General features: G+C 40.7%; 1 protein-coding gene and 1 long non-coding RNA gene across 9 annotated transcripts in view; both read left to right on the top strand.

The window, feature by feature from the left end:
- The window catches only part of LOC136168624 (uncharacterized), an 83055-nt gene extending 70537 nt beyond the window's left edge, over positions 1 to 12518 (top strand). The window contains exon 2 of the long non-coding RNA XR_010663331.1: positions 11600 to 12518. This is a non-coding gene — a long non-coding RNA (uncharacterized lncRNA). The remainder of the gene's footprint in view (positions 1 to 11599) is intronic.
- LOC136168621 (membrane cofactor protein-like) overlaps positions 1 to 12518 on the top strand; it is a 37924-nt gene extending 25406 nt beyond the window's left edge. For 4 of the 8 annotated variants that reach the window (XM_065936303.1, XM_065936298.1, XM_065936304.1 and 1 more), the window contains 4 exons: positions 653 to 703; positions 2201 to 2236; positions 2947 to 3010; positions 10019 to 12518. In XM_065936303.1, the coding sequence (XP_065792375.1) occupies positions 653 to 703; positions 2201 to 2236; positions 2947 to 3010; positions 10019 to 10082 (215 nt within the window). In that variant the 3' untranslated portion in view covers positions 10083 to 12518. Of the gene's footprint in view, positions 1 to 652; positions 704 to 2200; positions 2237 to 2946; positions 3015 to 3567; positions 3612 to 9975 lie in introns of those variants that run through there. The other 4 variants (XM_065936302.1, XM_065936301.1, XM_065936299.1 and 1 more) reach the window with 4 other exon arrangements.
- Positions 12519 to 17476: the final 4958 nt, after the last annotated feature.

Raw genomic sequence — 17476 nt, 5'->3', positions numbered from 1 at the left:
TTTTTGAAAATTTCTACTTCACTTCTTTCTTCTCTGATCTTCATGATTTCTTTCCTTCTACTAACTTTGCCCCTTTTTTGTGCTGCTTTTTCTGATTGGTTTGGTGGAAGGTTAGGTTATTTGAGATTTTTCTACTTTCCTAATGTGGGCTTATGTTGCTGTAAACTTCCCTCTTAGAACTGCTTTTTGCTGCATCCCATAGATTTTGGATTTGTTTTCTTGTTTTTGTTTTTGCCACATATTTAAAAAAATTTCTTCTTTGATTATATCAGTGATCCATTGCTTGTTTAGTAGAACATTGTTTATCCTCTACAAGTGTGCTTTTCTATTTTAGTTTTAAGTATAATCACATCGAATCCATAGGGTTATTCTGACACCACACTAATGATAAATTTGCTCTCTGTACCACAGAATATTGTCCTAGGAAATGTTACTGGACAAGAAGTAGAATGCTTTGGTATTGAATATAAATTTATAAGATTTTGATACTACTTTTAATGACAAACATTAATGTAGTTTATATAAGGAGAATGAAGTTATAAGAGTTTTTGTACAAAGTGAAAAAAATCAAAACCTGTGAACTTAGAGGACTTTAAGCTGTATTGTTTTGTCTCCTCTTTTTTTTTAACTTGCATTTTTTCCTTTTTTCTAGGATATCCCAGTCCTACTGATGCATCACCCCCTACCGATGCCCAGGGTTTAGGTATTATTTTGTTACTGATATAACCTTGTGTCATAAGGCCCTAGTTTTCTATGTGGAAATATTATCATTATCTATAATTAGAGAAGAAATAACATGTTAAAAATTGGTGATAATTGTTCAATTTGTAGTTGTAAAATTGCACGTTTTAAGGAATTTTAAAGGTGCAGCTTCCATGACACATTTAAGTGGTACTTTTAGACACATGTAGATAATGTAGATTTTAGGAGGCTGCTCAGCTTAGGATACCTAATAATAAGTTTGCTTTTTTAAATATTAATAATATGGCTATATGTAGTCTAACATATATAAAATTTATTTTCCAGGTAATAGTTTTACTTTGCAATGGCTATTTGTAGATGAACTTTCTTTCTGTTGGTACCTTGTAAACGCAAGCCTTAAAGTACTATCAGTCGGGTTAGTTTTTCTATACAGGGGTGGGGTGGCACACTTAATGTTGGCAGACACAGCTCACACGGTATGTGTCAAATACTTGATGGAGGTACAGTTGTGACAGTTAAATATAAGGATTTACCGATAGGGGAATGAAGAAAAATGGCTTACTTTTCTTTACACTAGACTAGTTTAGTTAGTCTTTTTCTGAAATGCACTTTAGGCTTGTTATATTTTCCCCGTGAAAACTGTGGTCAGCCTGGCGCTATGCCAGGCGAATCCAGAGCCATCTCAGGATGTTTACATTGAATAATATTCATGAAATGAAGAGCGGAGCTGTACATGGCACTGCACGCCGTGTTACACGCTGTATGTCGTAGGTAATAGAAGTAGTGGCAGTCTAGAAGCAGAGATACTACTGGCCAGCGTTTCCCAGAATGGAGATGTGGTCGTGCGTCCAGAGCCCTCTGCACGGTCGGAAACGCGCGCTTGCGCTTCTGTGCGTGGTGTTATCCACGTGCCTGGTGTTCCCTTTATATTCTTCATCTGCGTTACTTTCAGTGAGTCTCCCTGGGGAGTTAGGGCCACGTCTTCATCTGGGGAGAAAGTGGGGTCGCAGCTGTGGGGATACGATGACGTCTTGTTTGTGAAGACTTCATGGGCTCAGGGCACTCTTTATGATTTATTCCACAGACTTGAGGGAAAGATAGACATTAAATGTCTAACAAAGTCATAAGTGATGAAAGAACTAAATGTCAAATTAAACCAACCGTAGTTGGATACTCACATTTTAAAAATGGTTTTCCTCTAAACTAGTTAATTCTAATGGTTAACCTTCACTAAATAACCTGACATGGTAGCCAGAGGAAACAGCAGTGAAAAGTGAGATTCCTTATTAAGAGTGTCACAAAGGTGTGTGCTAACTGTGGAATCTGATTAGAAGGATTCTGTGATTCAAATAACCTGGAAGCACGAGCCGTTTTGCTAAAACTAGATTGATAGTTTTTTTCTCTGTAGTTACAGATGATCTGATGAAATTAAACTGCTCCTGCTCCTAGGAGATCCCAGATACTTACTTATCTCCCAAACTGTTTTCATTTTTCTTAGGTGCAGGATACATTGTGCTCATTATTATTGCTGTAGGTAAGTGTCAAAAAGTTTGATACCAATGAAATCAAGACATTGCTCTCAAGAAGTGTGTGTGTTTTTTTTTAAGGTTTTTCAATTTATAGCTTTTTAGCTTGAAATTAAGTAAAACAGGAAAACCTGACTTTTTACATAATACACTACCTTGTATTAGTATTACTCTATTCCTTTCTATTCTGCATGTCCACGTACTAACAAACTCTAAATAATATATGTTGTTTCAAAGGTGAGTTTTCATCATATGAGTTTTCATCCCAAATATGCTTTGGGTAATTTTCTAAATTAATCAGGAATTTCTCTGACTTACTGTATACTGTTTAATTCAAAGAATACAAGACACTGAAGAGTCCAAATGGAATAGAAACATTATGGGCTTAAATTAGATACCATTTTCTGGCCATGGGTATCTGAAAGCCTGAAAATGAAAGTGTTAGTCGCTCAGTCGTGTCTGACGCTTTGCAGCCCCACCAGGCTCCGCCGTCTGTGGGATTCTCCAGGCAAGGATACTGGAGTGGGTGGCCATTCCCTTCTCCAGGGGAGCTTCCCAACCCAGGGATGGAACCCAGGTCTCCTGCATTGCAGGTGGATTCTTTACCATCTGAGCCTCCAGGGAACCTCTGATCAGCATTCATTTTTTTCTGCTAGGTTTTGAATCTTGGCAGTGATTTTTCTTGGTCATGTGACGTTTGTCTCTTGATTTCTTGTAGTTGCTCTTGGCATTGGATTATTGTTTTGCCTGTACTACTGTCTTTGCAGACAAAGGAAGAAAGGGTAAAGTACAGCATGTTTTTTAATTTATCGCTCCTTCTCCCTGTTGACGTTCTTTTGTGCAGTTTTTGTCTGTATTACGTGCTTTTTAAAAATTGCGCCTGCTTCAGTGTGCTGTGTGAATTACATTTCTTGGCTAAAATGTCTTCAGCTGCTTTTAATATCACTGCTATAAGAGTAATCTGTGCGGATCGCGTCAACTAATTATGATGTAAGAAAAATTTCTGTGGAATTTGAGGTGTAAGTGCTGAAATAAATCATGGACCGCTTTGGGGTCTTCTCTACCCTAGGCATACCCAACTTCCTAGATTGGACTAATGGCCAAGATTGCATATAAAATGATTCCCTGTGGAGACTTTGATAGCTGTAGTCACTGCAATTTTGACGGTGAAAGTTTTCAGTTGTCTGTATAATTTAGGTAGGTAGCTGTAAGAAGCTACATAGATGTCTCCTTCAGATACCAAATTTGTTTTTTTTCTTTTAGATTTGTTATACAGTTAAACTGGAGAATTTAAAGCAACATTATTTGATTTCCCTCTTATGTTCTCTTAATTTACTAGGTCGAAGTAAAACTGATGGGGTTAAACTAAAAGTTGCTGAGAGGGTAAGATTTATAAGGAACTTCATGAACTTTGTCTTTTTATCTATAAAAATGAAATAAGGGAGAGAGTTAAAATTGCAAAAAGGTACAAATATATAATTTCTAAAGAGAATAGAGCTTTTAAACATCATCTTAAATTTTAATGAAGTAATTTAAAATCTAATGAAAGACTTAGAATAAAACTGGCATATAGACCAAGACTAGGTGCTTTGATATTTCTGATTTTTAGTGATTTTTTTCCCTATTGCTTTGTAAATCAAACTAATAATTAAAAATGACTGGTATTAATGGGTTTGTGATATTTATTATTCCTTTTATTTTAATCACTGCATTTGGACTGTGTAATAAAAGTACATTCTTCACTCAAAGAGCTAAATTTTTTTTTTAATTTCTTGGTCATCTTTTAAAAATATCCACAGTGCCTTCATTTGAACCTTGAATCTTATGGAACATATAATATGCACGTTTGATTTCTCTATCGGTAGTGTATTTTTAAAACTACATATTCACAGGCAGTGTAACACGGAAACACCATCAGTGAAATGTTTGACAAGTCTAAAATTTGTTAACTAGAAGTAACTTCTAAAGAAAGCAGAACAAAATAGCTTTCTGCTCCTAACTGGCCTTTGTGTAAAACATCGTTACACAAAAATACCGTTTCCTCACAAATATTAACCAAACTCTTGTCTACCAGTGAATGAGTCTTTTAAAGCTAAACAAGTATCTGAGCATCACATCCCCAGCTTAAAGTACCAGTAGCGTTAGAGTTCTGAGATCCCGTTTCTGAAGAGTTCCCCAGTGAGGCTGCTGCTGGGCCTGGAGGACACTTAGAGAAAGCAGGCTGTAGGCTGTTACTGATGTGCCCACGCTCTTCAGCTCTGAGGAAGCACCATCAAGCTTATTGGGAAATGGTTCACCTGTTCTGGACAATCAAGTGGATTGTTTAAAGACTCCTCATTTTTGTGCATGCCTTTTTAAAAGAATGTGAAATAATACCTAGCTTTAGTTTTCTTTTCTTTTAAAAAGGTAATTATTTTTATTATTGATATATTTTATCCATTCTCCCCCCCGCCCCCCCAAATTGCTTTCATTGCTTCGGAAGCTCCCTTATAAGACTGTAAACTATATGCAGTTCCTTCTCTATTTGTAGGGATAACTCTGGAAGCAGGATACCAGGTGCAAAAATTGCTATTAATGAGAATTACCTGGTAGTCCAGTGGTTAGAACTCACGCTTCCACTACCTTGGGCAGGAGTGCAGTCCCTGACTGGGGAGCTAAGATCCTACAAGCCTCAAAACAAATGAAAAACACACATTTGCTATTAAAACTTGATACAAAATGGATTTGATATGAACTTGTGTTTTCAATAATTTGGGAACACAATTACCCTCCTACAGGATTTATACCAAAGCATGAAAATAAGTAGTTTGTTTGTGGGGGGATCTTAGTTCCTCGACTAAGGATCAGACTCAAGCTCCATGCATTGAAAGAGCAGGGCCTTCACCACCGGGGAAATCCCCTGAGTAGTGTGTGTGTGTTTTTTTAAGATCATTAAATTATGAAATATGGCCACAAGGTTAACGCATTCTGCTCTAGTTTCCTGTTTCTTAGCCCTCCACTGAGAACAGAATAGGGTTGCAGGTGAGCTGACGGGCTCCATCTGCACACCGCTTCCCTTTCCCGCACAGCCTCCTTTGCTAGCCAGCTCTTCTGCCACATTTTCCAGACTTGCAGCCACAGCCCTTCGCTCTCTGCTTTGCTCCTGCCCGAGTCCCGTTTGCATGTCCTGACTATGGTTCCAAACACCAGATGTCTTGTTTACATGAATGTTTTCAATTATTTGTGGTGAATTTTTTTATTTTTAATAAATGTATCATTTTTCTCTGCTTGGGTTAAATCATCAGAGGATAAGTGAGAGTTTGCTAAGTTTAGTAGAATTATTGAAGTAATTTATGTGTTTTAGTAATAGTAACTAAATACCTTTTTTCTTTTTTTCCATTAAGGATATTTATTACATGTGCAACTGTAAACTACTTTAATGTTATCTTAATAAAGATTGATCGAGAAATGTTGTAATTTTTAAGTTGTCTGCTTAAATGCATCTTACTGAAGCTTTTTTGGATATACTGTGAATGGTAAATCCAGTTCAGGTGGTGGTGAGTGTAACGACATGGTCCAGAACTTGAATGGTCAAATTAACTTGAACATTTTTCTACCTGGTTCTCAAATTCTTAACCATTCAACAAAGGCTTTAAAATTTTTAAGCAAGAACTAGTAAATAACAAAGATTTTGTAATTAGTTGAGAGAACATATTTACAAAATTTAGATCCATCCTAGAAAAATGGGAGGTCATATAATACTTTATAGAGGTCTTTCCTCAGGTGAAAACAGTTGTGCCACAGGAAGAAACTACCCTTGATGCAAAAGATGCATCAAATGGAGGACGTCATAAAATCAGTTTCTGAGACAGTATTACATGGGATTGATACAGGCCCCATGTACTGCCTCGAAAGCTATGGTGCTGGAGACCCGGACCATATCTCCTCATACACTCTCATTCTGAGAAAATGAGTTTACATTATTCATTTGAGACTAGGTGGTTTCAGAAGTAAACAGATTATATGCAAATTTAGAGTCTGTTTATCTTCTGTATGATCTATAAGCCTTCAAGGGTAAAGTTGCTTCTTGCACCAAATTCTTGGTTTAACTTCCTAATGAGAATCCGGAGAGACATAGTTTATGGACCTAATTGTCAGCTTTACTTCCCTTCTCCTCCCTCATTGATTTTATCCCATTTTTATGCCACTCTTGCTTCCTTTTGGTGCGACCTCACTATTTTATTCAACACTTTTCCCTTCCTCTGTTCAGCACATACCTAACTGGTGAGAGCCACAGACAATAAATTTTATTTCTCTCTGAGAAGAGAGAAACGTTTGCTTTTATCATTAAAAGGTATCTGCTTTCTGTTGCGTTTCTTTTCAGAGATGTCCTTTCTTCTATAAAATATTTGATGAACATTTAGATATCGATATCCTGAGCTGAGCTAAGTGGACAGTAGACATCAAGGAGGACATTTGAATTCTGGTTCCCCTTTGCAAGATTATTGATATTTATATTTTCTCCTTCCCTGTTTTAATGTAAAATAATATGCACTGACAGTGTTCTTCTTTGACATAGGCACCAACAGAGTAATGACCCCTTGATCTTTGGTCAGATTGTGACAAGTATTTGATAAAGCCGTTTCTTCAGGACTATTGTGGAGAGCAGTTCAACAGTTAGGCCTATCAATGAATCCTCAAGGATCACTATATTCATGTGAAGTGAATAAGTAGACTTTTTTTTTTAGTAGTAGTGGAACACTTATTTTCTTATATAGAATTTTAAATAGAAGTGCAATATATGAGAAGGATAAATAAGCATTTATATAAACCTAAAGAAACAGCTCAGCTCTACCTTCTAGCAGCTGTGAATCCAAATCTGGGGGAAGTTTTTTAGTCTAATGGGAAATAATCAGATAGTTGGTCCACTTGAAGTACACTTTTAGTTTTTTTTGACAGAAACCAAACTACATTTTATGTAATTTTGGTAAAGAATTTCAGTTTCAGCTTGTAAATATTAGTTCTGTAAAGGCATTTAACTGTTTTCCCTCAGTCAGTATATTTTTAGCATATAAAAAAGTAAATAAACCAGCACCAACAAAAATCCTCAAATTTTATATGAAATGCATTCCCTTTAGCCATTTAATCTCCCCCATCTCTGTCTCTGAATGAAATGAATTGGAAGTTCTTTTTCTGCCTGAATGTCTCTGCATAGTTAGGAAGAGAGGAGATAGATTGCCACACTCAGGTGCAAGGCGCTACCTTAGGTGACAGTCGTGAACTTGAGAGCAGATTCCACAAAGATCAGTAAGACGGGCGGTTTCTTAGTAAAAGCAGAGCGATGTCTTTGATCACAGGGGCAGAGGGGAAGACGAAGGCATACCAACTACCCCGCCCTGTGTATCTGCTGAGTTCTCTAAGGAGTCCTTTGAGGCTACAACCAACCAGGAAAGTGGTTTTCAGACAGGCTGTGAGCTTCAAATTGTCTGTAAACACTTGAAGTTACCTTAGTGAATGCTGAAGGTAATATAACTGTAATTAGTAACTCACTTTCACATTTTAATCATCTTTAAATAGCTTGTTATGTCCAATGAGTTGTTTCTTTAATTTGATATAAATGCTTATTTATCCTTCTCATATATTGGATTTCTGTTTAAGATTCTATTTAAGAAAATAAGTGTCCTACTAGAGGGGAAAAAAGTGTTTTCGCTTCAGCAAATAGAAGAATACAGGGGTGTTGGAGATTCACCGAGAGCCTCACTGCTGACGCGCTCTCCACGATAGTCCCGAGGACACGGCCGTGTAACCAGGTCCGTGCTGTGACAGCGCTGGTTCATGGCGAAGCCTCTCCCGCCAGGGGATAGCACAGTCTCCAGCGTTAACACGGTTAGCTCTCCCGTGAGGTGGGCCCCCGAGGGTTTGCTGGGGCAGGCACGCTGTAAGTAACCGACGGGCCCACGTCTGGTTGGAGTCTGTCTCTTGTCAGTTTCCTAGGCAGGAGTGGAGCTGCGTTCTCCAGCTCCAGAGGCAGTGGTCCTGAGTGGCCGCTGCGAACGTCAAACCCGGCTCCTCCTCCGTAATTGAGCTTGAGTGCACAGTACACGTCAGAGTCAAGGACCTCATGGGGGAAAAGGTGCAACCCATGGATACTGGGTTGTGTAAACTACATGAAAATTAGTTTTCTTTTCCCCTTTTTAATGTGGCTTCTAGAAAATTCAAAATTCCCTGTGTAACTTGCATTATATTTCTTCGGAAACCGCTGGATTTGAATAACAGGGTTTAGAAAGATGTTCCTTGTTATCAAAAAAAAAAAGAAAAATCCCAAAAACTGTGGTGTGAGTTTTAGTTACTTAGGAGACTGTCTAACCAGAACATGTGATTTCCTTGGCAGTGAGGGGTAAATGAAGCATTACTGAACATGAACACTCTTGAGTCATTACCTTTGTAAAAGTTTCATCTCAAGGCTGGATTTTATTTTGTTTTTTGTTTTTTTTGGACTCAAACATGACTTTATTACTTACTTGTGCACTATTAAAGTCCTTAACTATTCCATGCCTTAGTTTCTCCATCTGTACAATAAGGATAAAAATAATACACACTACAAAGGACCGTTACAAGCAACTGATGAGTTATTATTTGTAAAAGGCTTAGAAAACAGGCATCATATAAGTATTTATCAAATAGATACCCCAGATTGTCAGGTATGTGAGAAAGACTAACTCCATACTTCCTTAAGCTGCTAGAGTATGATTTTCAGATCTTTAGAGCAGAACATAATTTTGATTAAAACATGTGCCACCTAAGGCCTTTCAAAACCTGGCCCTTTACTTGGTTTCTAGCCTCATTCATCATCCCTTTCTCCACTCCTTTTGCCTAAGTTTCCAGAATCACACTATTAAATTGCCCATTTATCCTTAGAGACCTACTCTGAACCTTCAATGTCACATCATGCAGAAAGACTTTTTTTTTCTCCCCAATTATTTTTATTAGTTGGAGGCTAATTACTTTAAAGTGTTGTAGTGGTTTTTGCCATACATTGACATAAATCAGCCATGGATTTACATGTGTTCCCCATCCCGATCCCCCCTCCCTCCTCCCTCCCCATCCCATCCCTCTGGGTCTCCCCAGTGCACCAGCCCCGAGCACTTGTCTCATGCATCCAACCTGGACTGGCAATCTGTTTCACACTTGATAATATACATGTTTCGATGCTGTTCTCTCAGATCATCCCACCCTTGCCCTCTCCCATAGAGTCCAAAAGTCTGTTCTATACATCTGTGTCTCTTTTTCTGTCTTGCATATAGGGTTATCATTACCATCTTTCTAAATTCCATATATATGTGTTAGTATACTGTATTGGTGTTTTTCTTTCTGGCTTACTTCACTCTGTATAATGGGCTCAGGGCTGGATTTTAAATTGGAATATTAGGAAAATGTGTTTCTCTCTAGTCTCTCCCATTGGCCCTAAATTAAGATAGGGAGATATCTTAAGTATATGCGACTGCTCTATTTCTTGTCTTGGAGGAAATCCAAACTACAATACAGAAATAGAAAAAAGACTTTGTAGAGTGAGCCTGGTTGAACATTGAAATAACTTTAAAAATCATTTATTTCCTAGTTCATTGACTCTTACGAGTATATAGTAGTATATAGTTTTTTGTTTTTTGGCTTTTTCTTTTAATTGTCCCTATTCTAAATGGGCTTCTGGAAATAATGTATGTACTTATTGTGTTCATCTCTGATGCTATTTTCTTACCTTGCTTCGTAGGGAACCGCAATGTCACGGTACGTACTGTTCTGTTCCCTTATAGGAAAGCAGGAGGTAGCGCAACATACAGCACTTACCAGGATAAAGCAGCCACGTCAACAGAATAGATGAACTGAACCGTTTCCAGAAACGCATGTATCATTCAGCCATGAAAATGAAGGAAATCTTGCCATCTGCGACAATACAGATGAACCTTGAAGGCATTTTGCTGGGTAATAAGTCATATAAAGAAAGGCATGTGTACTGTCTGATCTCACTTATATGTGGAATCGGAAAAAACAAGTTTTCAGAAAAAGAAAATGAGATTTGTCGATGTCAGTGGTGGGGGGTGGGTGGCGGGGGTGGGAGTGAGGAAAGGTGGTCAGAAAATACAAACCTTCAGCTATAGGGTGAGAAAGTAGTGGGATGTGATTACAGCACGGTGGCTACTGTGAGTTACTCATACTGTATTTATATTGGCAAGTTGCTAAGAGAGTGGACCTTAAAAAGTTCTAATCACATGGAAGAAAAAAGTTTTTTGTAGTTATTGACATTATCGAATCATGCTGTACGCCTTAAACTTATGCAATGCTATCTCTCAATTTTGTCTCAATACTGAAGGAAAAAAAGTATAAAAATTATTTGCTACTTTGTTAAACTGTCAGAACTAAAACTGCTAAGTGATAGCCATAGGAACATTAGAACATTTTAATGTGGCTGAAGTATAGTCACTATTCTTTAATGCTTCTTTGAAACATGTATGAATTTAGTTTTGAACATCTTGCCTGTTTTTCCTTAAATAACACTTGATTTATGCGGCAGGTCAACATGGTATTCCCGGTAGTGTTAAGGTAGGGAAATGTTTTTTTTTTCTTTTCTACAAGATCTCCAAACTCAGAGAAATATATTGCAAAATGACCTTACATTTCATTTGCAAAGAAAGTGATTTTGAAATCTTTTTTTGTTCAGAGTGATTACCAATTCTTAAGGTTCATTCTTTGAGTTTCTTAACTAAGAATCTTACTGGAAAATACTCTTACATTTAATAGATTAAAATGCTATTTTTAAAAATTTGTAACCTCGTGGTAATTTAGAGATGCTATTAAGTTTTTGTCTGGCATTTGTTCTTCACCCCTTTTATTTATAATAAGCCAGTCTGAGAAACCAAGAATTCAGCATCAGTTTCAGGCTTCTGTACCAAGTTAGAGTACTCTTAGCACCCATGGCAACAACACCAGCTCAGGACAAAGGGAACACTGTGGCCTTACAGTTTCCTTAAGAAGAATTCCACTTTATTATTATTGTTGTACTATAGTTGTTTTTTTACAATGTTGTGTCTGTTTCTGCTGAAGAATTCTACTCTCTAAGGGAATCAGAGTCCACTCTAAAGTCTGGCTCTAGGGCGTTTTCTCTCACCACTTGGATAAAGATATGTCTTACTTTACACGTCATGAGAATGTAAGCAGTTTTGAAGGGAATAAGTTCATCAGATAACCTCAGGGTGTATCAGAAGCTTAAGTCTTTGTGGGCTGCTCACCTCATCTGTAAAGGGCAGAGTAAAAATGAACCCTGTATTTCAGAAAAGCAAACTCAGCTCTGGATTAGCTGTGGTCATGCAGGGGGAAGGAGAGACGAATCAGCTCAGGCGGGTCTGCTCACTCAGGTTGGACAGGCCCAGCCCTCTTTGTCCTCACACCAGCGGCCACAGGGGAGGGACTCTGCTCTAACTCACATTTTTACAGGTTTTTTTTACACCTTAAAAATTTTATTTTTCTTTTTTTAATTTTTTGGCCATACCTTGACATGCAGAGCTATCCAAGCTTGAGATCAGACCTATGCCCCCTGTGGTGGAAGCACGGAAACCCAGCTACTGGGCCATCAGGAAGGTCCTCACACTTGGTAGTTAGTAGCACAAACTGGGCCCAAGAAGAGTTTCCTTACAAAGGTATGAATGAGGACTCAAGGGTGAACAGGAGTAAAGACTGTTTTTCTCCCTAAGGACATGTCTGTGAGGCCCTCTGTAAGTGGTCCTTCCCTTTGTAATCTTGGGTAAGGCACTTGGAAGATAAGTTTGAACAGAATAAAATCAGGAATTCTGAGACAAATCCAGAGTTGAAGTTTTGCTGTACACTTTTATCACATACTCTTCAAGAATCTAACACTTTCTCAGAAGCAAGGGGGTGGTTGTGGTACATATTTCTTAAAACCTCAAGGAAATGTTTTCAACCAAAGTTTATTGTGCTTACCAGAACAGACTTTCACAATAGTTTCCACTTCGAATTTAGTTTTTCCAGGGTAACATAGTTATATGTAAGATTGAAATATGTGTGTACATATAGATTATGTTCTGTCTGCAAATAACTTGTCAATTACTTAAATACACGGAGAAACCATTTTTCTCTAGAAATGTCTGTCTGAATGAGAGGGGAAAGTGTATTTGAATTTAAACTTAAAACTGCAAGAGTGAATCCCCAGTGGAATGAGACGTCTCATGTCTGTATTGTTTGTTTTCTGAGAAGTGAACCTTTGAATCTATTTTGAAAATAAAATGTCATTATGGAGAAGTCTCATTTGTGATGATGCATTTATTTCCAGTGTGTTTTATCTCAAATGAGAGTGCGCCTCTAACCGGGCCCACCTTCTGGAAGGATCCCCCTCCCACAGTCACCCCTTCTGACCTCCAGTCTCAGAGCCTGAAGTCTGTCCAGGGTTCTCCCCCGCAGCCTGTCTCATGCTCCCCCTGCTCACGGTGTTCAGTCCCACCTCGTTACCCACAGCATAAAGTCCATTTCACGGTACTTGAAACCTTTCTACAGGTAATCCCCAGCTTTTGTCCGCCTGCAGCACTTCAGATAACCTGCTCTCAACCCAGGCAGACAATCCGTCCTGTGCTCCCTGCTGTATTCCAGGTTCACTGTTGCCCGAAGGCCTCTGGTCCTGTCTGATCCTGGGCATCACTCAGGCCCAGTTCACAGAGCCCTTCGTGTGCAGCCCTTCCCGATTCCTGCCTGGCTGTCAGCCTTCATGATTTCCTGGCATTGAGGGAACACACGTCTATGTGTGTGGTAGAAGACGTATCTTCCCCATCACTTTTATGCATGGGTGTTGCTGAGTAAAAACCCAGGTCCCAACCATGAAAGCATAGCATGTTTCTGAACCACTGGAATCCCCTGCACTCTGGAATCCCCTGGGGATTTTTACTAATGCCTGGGCACCCCCCACAGCCTCCCCCAGATACTTGTCACACTGTTGACTTGGGGTGTACCTGGGCATTAGACATCTGTAAAGCTTCCCAAGTGATTCTAATATACAGCTAAGGGAGAACCTCTGTGTTAGTGGTTCTTCAGCCTGAGTCCACGTCTGCATGTGAACTTGCACATACAGACTTGTAACGACAAAGATAAGTGCTTATATTTGCAAGAGAAAATTGTTTTTGTAATTCAGACTGTTAAGGCAGAAGAGGACTAAGACTTGAATTAAGATCTTGTCACCCAGCTAATCAAAGGAAGCTGGTTAAAAAGAGAGGAAGCAATCTTTATAATGCCAATCAACGCAGAACTAGGTTGGCTACAAAGAAAGAAAACATTTTGCCAAATTTTATTTACCTGTAACCTGAGATCCAACAAGTCCATCCTAAAGGAAGTCAGCCCTGAATGTTCACTGGAAGGACTGATGTTGAAGCTGAAACTCCAGTATTTTGGCCACCTGACATGACGAGCTGATTCATTTGAGAACACCCTGGTGCTGGGGAAGATTGAAGGCGGGAGAAGGGGAGGACAGAGGATGAGATGGCTGGATGGCATCACCGACTCAATGGACGTGAGCTTGAGTAAACTCCAGGAGTTGGTGATGGACAGGGAGGCCTGGCGTGCTGCGGTCCATGGGGTCACAAAGAGTCGGACACGACTGGGCTCCTGAACTGAACCGAACCTGAGACTCCTGTACTACTGTTTTGGGCCGGGCTGGGTCTTCTGGCTGCACGGGGCTCTCTAGTTGCAGAAAGCAGGGCCCACTCTCTGGCTGTGGCGTGCAGGCTTCTTTCGTTGCAGGGCGTGTGCTCTAGGGCGCAAGGGCATCATTAGTTCGTCACATGGTCATAGCAATTGCGGCGAATTAGCTGAGTTGCCCTGTGACGTGTGGACTCTTAACCAGACCAGGGATCAAACCCTGCACTGGCGGGCAGATTTTTAACCAGTGGTCCTCCACGGAATTGCTGTATTTTCTTTTAATTGTCCTAAGATATACTGGGAGAGCTTTTATGGTGTTAATGAAAAGTCTTCATCTTCCAGAAATGATACAAAACTGAAAAGTGTTAAGTCGTTCACTCCTATCCGACTCTGAGAGTCCATGGACTGTATACCCTACTAGACTTCTCTCCATGGAATTTTCCAGGCAAGAATACTGGAGTGAATTACCATTTGATCTTCACACAAATTTGCGGGGTGGGGTGGGGATGTTGTTTGTATTTCCCAATCGGCATTGCTTTCATCATTTCCAGGCTCATCTAGAAAACCTTACCTTGGAATGTAGTGGGCAGACTTTAAAATCCCCACACTGCTGCCCTCCTGTGGACTGTGAGGGCATTTAACAAGTTCTTTGCTTGGTTCATTCAGAGGTTTTAGTCACTGCTTAGAAGTCATTTTCGATTCTATTTTAATCAACTAGCTCTTTCCTACTTACCTTCTAAAGAATTACCCTTAAAAATGGCTAATCTCAGTCCCTTATGGCTTACATATGGGGAAAGCATAATATAGGGGGAAGCATAATACAGGGGTCTGTGGTCAATAAACTGTTTTCCTTCCCTCTGGTATGCACACCAGCAGGAGGTGACCAAATCGATCCAAGTCTGCATCCACTGAGAAAGTTAGCCACCCTGATTCTTCACTTGCTGGTTCGAGAAAACTCGTAGAGCGTGATAAACACAGGGTGGTGTAGTTCCAAGTCGTGACTGACTTTGCAACCCTTTGGACTGTATCCCACCAGGCTCCTCTGTCCAGGCGATTTCCCAGGCAAGAATACTGAAATGGGTTGCCCCTTTCCTTCTCCAGGGAATCTTCCCAACCCAGGGATCAAGCCCAGGTCTCCTGCATTGCAGGCAAATTCTTTACTGACTGAGCCAACCCAGAAAGCCATAAACATGTGGTAACTTACGTAGACCCATGCCTGGCATAGGATTTTCTAAGTGGAAAGCATGGTCACAAAAGCAGACTCAAGATGTCTTCAAGATAAACACTGCTCAGCCATCTTATTAGCACAAATTACCTTGGGATGCTAATTTTAGCTAAAAAGCTGTCAACCCTCAGATGAATAAAGAAAAATAATCCTCCATGAGTGGCCCTTCAGTTACAACTAAGGGGCTTTCATTTTGCTTCTCATGACACAGCCATGAGCACTTGTTTAAAATTAAGCATTCATGAGAACTCCAGAAACTACTTTCACGGAAAAGATGTCCCAGGTCATTGTTTTTCTGCTTTCATGTTAAACCTAGATCTTCTGGCACTTTCTCATTTTGAGACTGGAATCATAGCAACCTGCTGGCAGAATCCATGGGTTACTTGCTTTATTGGCAATACACAGCCTGGAGCCAGGGACACAGTAGGTGAATCAGAAGCTGTCCAGTTTGTTACAGTTGATCCAAAGCTTTTATGCCCATAGGTCTGTGTTGCAGCTACCTCAGCAGGGGTGAACAAAGCAATCCAGGGTCGTTAACTGCTCCCGCCACACCCTGGGAACCAGAACCTGAATCCTCTGGTCAACAGCCCCAAACAGCCCTGCGGCTACAGTGGGAGGTGCCCCCATTCCAAGGGAAGTTTTCCCAACAGAGGCTTCACCCACCCCACTGGGCAGGGCAGCCAGCTGGAGGGAGACTGGCAGGAACTGGACCTCGAAAGGCTTCCCAGGTGGTTGAGGTGCCACCATGTATGGAGAACAGGTGTGAAATCCAAGTCCCACAGGAAGGTCAGGGCTGGCCTTGCACTTTCTGCTCAAAAAGATCAATCAAGGGGACACAGCCCTCCAACCTGAAGACTCCCCAAGAGAAACCCCCTGTGAAGTCAAATCTGGCTCATCTCTGAGCACCTTTAAAGAACTGGTCCATTCTGTCTTCAAGGGTTGATAGAAACTAAGAACCAAAGTAGAGAACGCCTGCATCTCTCCTAACGTAGCTGAATTCATCAGCGCACCTCCCTCTAGGGGCCACGTGAGTCCAGGCTCAGTTAAGCGAAGGTTTCTGCGAGAACGCTGACTGTAGAGGCTCCGGGGCTGCAACCTATTTGGGACTGAGGTCAGTTTCCCCTTCAACTCGGGTCTGCAACACTTCTCTATCGTCTTTTTTCTCATTTTATGTCTTGGCTCATAGAATTTCTTTCTTGTCTTAACGGACTACATTTTTAATATGTTTGCTGTAACTGACTTTGAACTCTTTATGAAGTAGGTAATATTTGCATATAGCAAATTAGTTTTTCAGGACCCCACTTATCATCACAGAATTATGAATGGAAAATAATCGATGAAAAACAAACACATGATAAATTGAATACAGTAAAACATTTATTAAGGTCAGGATGCGTGAACAGAAAGATAATGGCAACCAATTCAGAGTTTACAGCACTACCACATTTTAGCAAACTGAGGACATTAGGTACACCACAATGATTTGTTTCTAAAAATCCACTAAATGATCTATTACCTGTGCATAAAGTGTTGCAGATGTAGTTAAGGACGTCAGCAGGAGAAGCTGTAACCTCCCTCCCCCTCTCTGCCCATCCATCTTCCGGGAAGCCACAGGCTGCTGCCGACCAGACTTGGCATGAGACCTCGAGGCCGCTGCTTTTCCCCCTACATCATAACCGATTTCAAATGGTGCTAGACAAAAACAGACTCTGAACACCAGGAGAAATCGGTCAGCCTGTGTAAGAGATGGGTCCGGCGGCGCTCAGTGGGGTCCACACGGTGACGGTGCAGGTGGCAAGTCTGATTTCACCTACTCGGCCACTGCAGCTGGATGTCCCGTGGCGTGTAGGAGCAGGTGGGCAGTGCGGGTGTGATGAGAGAGTCCTCCCGGTCCACGGCCCTCCCGCTGGCGACTGCGATCAGGTACCCAACCTGGAGCTGCCCGATCACACGCTCAAAGGCCCCCCCAACAAGTTCCTGCTGGTGGCTGCCCGGAGTTTCTACTGAACACCACCCCACCCCTGCACTGTCCCCCTTCCACCACCCAATACGCTCAAGAGTGAACTTTGCTTCTCAAGTTCTTCTTTCCTCGAACCAGCTCAGGTGGCAGGAGGAGGGGAGCTGGTCCCAGGGCAGCAGCTCCTCTGCGGCTGGCCTTTGGCTGTGCTGCAATTCTTACTCCTAAAACACTGATTTCAAATGGTGCTAGATACAAAGATGGAAAAATCTAAGCCACCATGTGAAACCAGCTTCCAGAAGAAGAGGATTCTCACTGAAGAAAGGAGGCAGATGCGATCGGAAGACCCAGCCTTTGCCTGAGCAAAAGCTGTCTTACTGCAGTTATACTTGT

Source organism: Muntiacus reevesi, chromosome 5 (assembly GCF_963930625.1).
Source record: "Muntiacus reevesi chromosome 5, mMunRee1.1, whole genome shotgun sequence".
Taxonomy (NCBI): Eukaryota; Metazoa; Chordata; class Mammalia; order Artiodactyla; family Cervidae; genus Muntiacus; species Muntiacus reevesi.
This window is presented reverse-complemented; position numbering and strand designations above follow the sequence as displayed.